The sequence below is a fragment of the Orycteropus afer genome, unplaced genomic scaffold (genome assembly GCF_000298275.1).
Source record: "Orycteropus afer afer isolate SDZICR_OR568_19922 unplaced genomic scaffold, OryAfe1.0 scaffold00151, whole genome shotgun sequence".
NCBI lineage: Eukaryota > Metazoa > Chordata > Mammalia > Tubulidentata > Orycteropodidae > Orycteropus > Orycteropus afer.
This window is the reverse complement of record NW_006921738.1, coordinates 4,471,882-4,475,134: the sequence shown is the minus strand read 5'-3', so window position 1 is coordinate 4,475,134 and position 3,253 is coordinate 4,471,882. Positions and strand designations below refer to the sequence as shown.

General features: G+C 38.5%; 1 protein-coding gene across 1 annotated transcript in view; it reads left to right on the top strand.

Annotated features, from left to right (window-relative positions):
* The window catches only part of EEA1 (early endosome antigen 1), a 204,052-nt gene that overhangs the window by 12,519 nt on the left and 188,280 nt on the right, over positions 1-3,253 (top strand). The window contains exon 3 of the mRNA XM_042781687.1: positions 1,284-1,411. Coding sequence (XP_042637621.1) covers positions 1,284-1,411 — 128 coding nt within the window. The remainder of the gene's footprint in view (positions 1-1,283; positions 1,412-3,253) is intronic.

The following is a 3,253-nucleotide window of genomic DNA, read 5'->3' as shown; positions in this document are numbered from 1 at the left end:
ATAGTGATACTGCCTTGGAAACCCAAGGAGGGATCACTATGAGTCGGGTCTGACTCGACGGCACATAACAACAACAGCATTCAATCTATATGCTGAGCAAATAATCTGAGAAGCTGGACTATATAAAGAAGAACTTGGCATCAGGATTGGAGGAAGAATCATTAACAACCTGCGATACGCTGACGACACAACTTTTCTTGCTGAAAGTAAGGATGACTTGAAGCACTTACTGATGAAGATTGAAGAATACAGTCTGCAGTATGGATTACATCTCAAGATAAAGAAAACAAAAATACTCATAATTAGCCCAATAAATAAGCAGTGTCATGATAAATGGAGAACATATTGAAGTTGTCAAAGACTTTACATTGCTTGGTTCTACAGTCGACATCAATGGAAGCAGCAGTCAGGACATCAGATCACATATAGCACTTGGCAAATCGGCTGCAAAGGACCTCTTTGAAGTGCTGAAGAGCAAAGATGTCTCCTTGAGGATGAAGGTGCTCCTGACAGAAGCTGTGGTATTTTCAGTAGCCTCATATGCATGTGAGAGCTGGACAAGGAGGAAGGAAGACTGAAGAAGAATCTATGCTTTTGAGTTGTGGTGCTGGTGAAGAATGCTGAAAGTATCATAGACTGCTAAAAGAACTAACAAATCTGTCCTGGAGGAAGTGCAGCTGGAACGTTCCTTGGAAGTGAGAATGGCTTGACTTTGTCTCACATACTTTGGTCATTTTGTCAGAAGGGACCATTCCCTGGAGAAGGATGTCATGCTTGGTAAGATGGAGGGTCGATGAAAGGGGAGAAGGCCCTCAACAAGATGGATTGACACAGTGGCAATGATGATGGGCTCAAGTATAGCAGGGATTGCAGAACTGGTGTGCGACCGGGCAGTGTTTTGTTCTGGTATGCATAGGGTTGCTATGAGTCAGAGATGACTTGACGGCACCTAACAACAACAGCAGCAACATACAGAGAAGGAAGATATAACGTAAAACTTTTCAGTTTGTCTGAATTCCCAGACTAGAATTCCATACTCTAGCCATGAAATTATTCAATCTGAAAAAATGGTTTTATAAGGGTTTTCTTTATGTTTTGTAAACTTCAATCTGAGTAGGTAGTGAAATACATTTGCACAGTATCAGGATTTGGAATCAATACCATAATTATAATTAATGTCACTGTTGGGGTGCACAAATATTTGACTTTAATTCATAGTATGCAAATTTTTATTCTGCAATTTTAAATACCATTATGACATCTTTCTCCACCTTTTTCTATAGGGCTTCATATGTCCTCAGTGTATGAAATCTCTTGGATCTGCTGATGAACTTTTCAAACACTATGAGGCTGTTCATGATGCTGGTAATGATTCAAGTCATGGAGGAGAGGCTAACCTTTCTCTGAAGCGGTACAGTATAATGGTCTTGAAGTATAATGTTGCAGAACTGTGTGTGTGATATCATTGTTTAATCATGAATGATTAGTTTGTGAAAATAGCAAATTTTTGTAGTATTTAACTTAAAATTGACTTCATGTGGCATGGTCTTTCTCTGTTATTGTTATAACCTATTCAGTCCTTCAAACCCACCAGCCGCTCCTCGGAAGGAAGGTTGGGCAGTCCTACTTCCGTAGTGATACTGCCTCAGAAACCCAAGGAGGGGTCGCTATGAGTCAGGTTTGACTTGACGGCACATAACAACAACAACAACAACATTCAGTCCTTGATCAGTAATTGTATCAGTATCTATGACATTGCTTTCTGAAAGTGAAGAGGACTTGAAGCACTTACTGATGAAGATCAAAGACTACAGCCTTTGAATTAAACCCCAACATAAAGGAAACAAATCCTCCCAACTGGACCAGTAAACAACATAATGATAAATGGAGTAAAGATTGAAGTTGTCAGAGATTTCATTTTACTTGATTCCACAATCAACACCCATTGAAGCAGCACTCAGAATATCAAATTATGTATTGCATTGGGCTAATTTTCTGCAGAAACCAAATAAAAACCAAACCAAACTCACTGCCATTGAGTCAGATCCGAGCAATCCTTACTTGGGTTTCCGAGGCAGTATTACTACGGAAGTAGGTTGCTCAACCTTCCTTCCTAGGAGTAGTTGATGGGTTTGAACCACCAGCCTTCCGGTTACCAGTCAAATGCCTTAGGCACTATGCCACCAGAGCTCCTGCAGAAGACCTCTTTAAAGTTTTAAAAAGGAAAGACGTCACTTTGAGGATTAAGGTGCGCCTGACCCAAGCCATGGTCAGTGGCTTATCAGTTCTCAGTTGTCTCATGTGCCTGTGAAAGCTAGACACTGAATAAGATAGACTGAAGAAGAATTGATGCATTTGAGTTAAGATGTTGTGAAGAATACTGAAATATACTATAGACTGACAGAAGAATGAACAAACCTATCTTAGAAGAAGTATAATAGAATGCTCCTTAGAGGCAAGGATGGTGAGACTTTGTCTCACACACTTTGGGCATATTATCAGGAGAGACCAGTCCTTGGAAAAGGACGTCATGTTTGGCAAAGTAGAGAGTCAACTAAACAGAAGAAGACCTTCAGTGAGATGATGGATTGCTACAGGGGCTGCAACAGTGGGCTTAGGCATAGCAATAATTGTGAGGATGCCACAGGACTGGGCAGTTTTCTGTTCAGTTGTGCATATGGTTGCTAAAAGTTGGAATTGACTTGCTGTTACCTATCAGTAACAACAATCTATGATATGGTACGAAGGATATATTTTAATGAAAATTGTGAGTTATCGATCAAAGGAAAGTTAAGTTATATACAGCTTATTCTGTTATAATTCTTGCTCATGCAGAAGGATATGCTTTGTTTTGAAGATTTTCTAATAAATCGTTAAAAAATGCATTCAGACAGTAATTAAAATTTAATAATTAAAAATTTTATTCATCAGCACTAGTAAAATAAGTGCATACACAGTGTGCTACTTGCCTCACCTGACCATCTTGAAAATTTCAACTAAAATACAATTAGTTACCTAGATCAGCATTCAGTAATGTAGGTCTGCTTTTCTTCTGCTATTTGTGAGAACTCTTTTCTTTTACCCTTCACTAATAAATAAAGCTTAGTTTCATTCTTCTTGTAAATATATAAGTTTTCATACTTTAAGAAGATACTTCCTAGAAATCAATGAAACAGAAAATAGAAGGGCTATAGAAAAAATCAACAAGACCAGAAGTTGGTTTTTTGAAAAGATCAATAAAATTGACAAACCA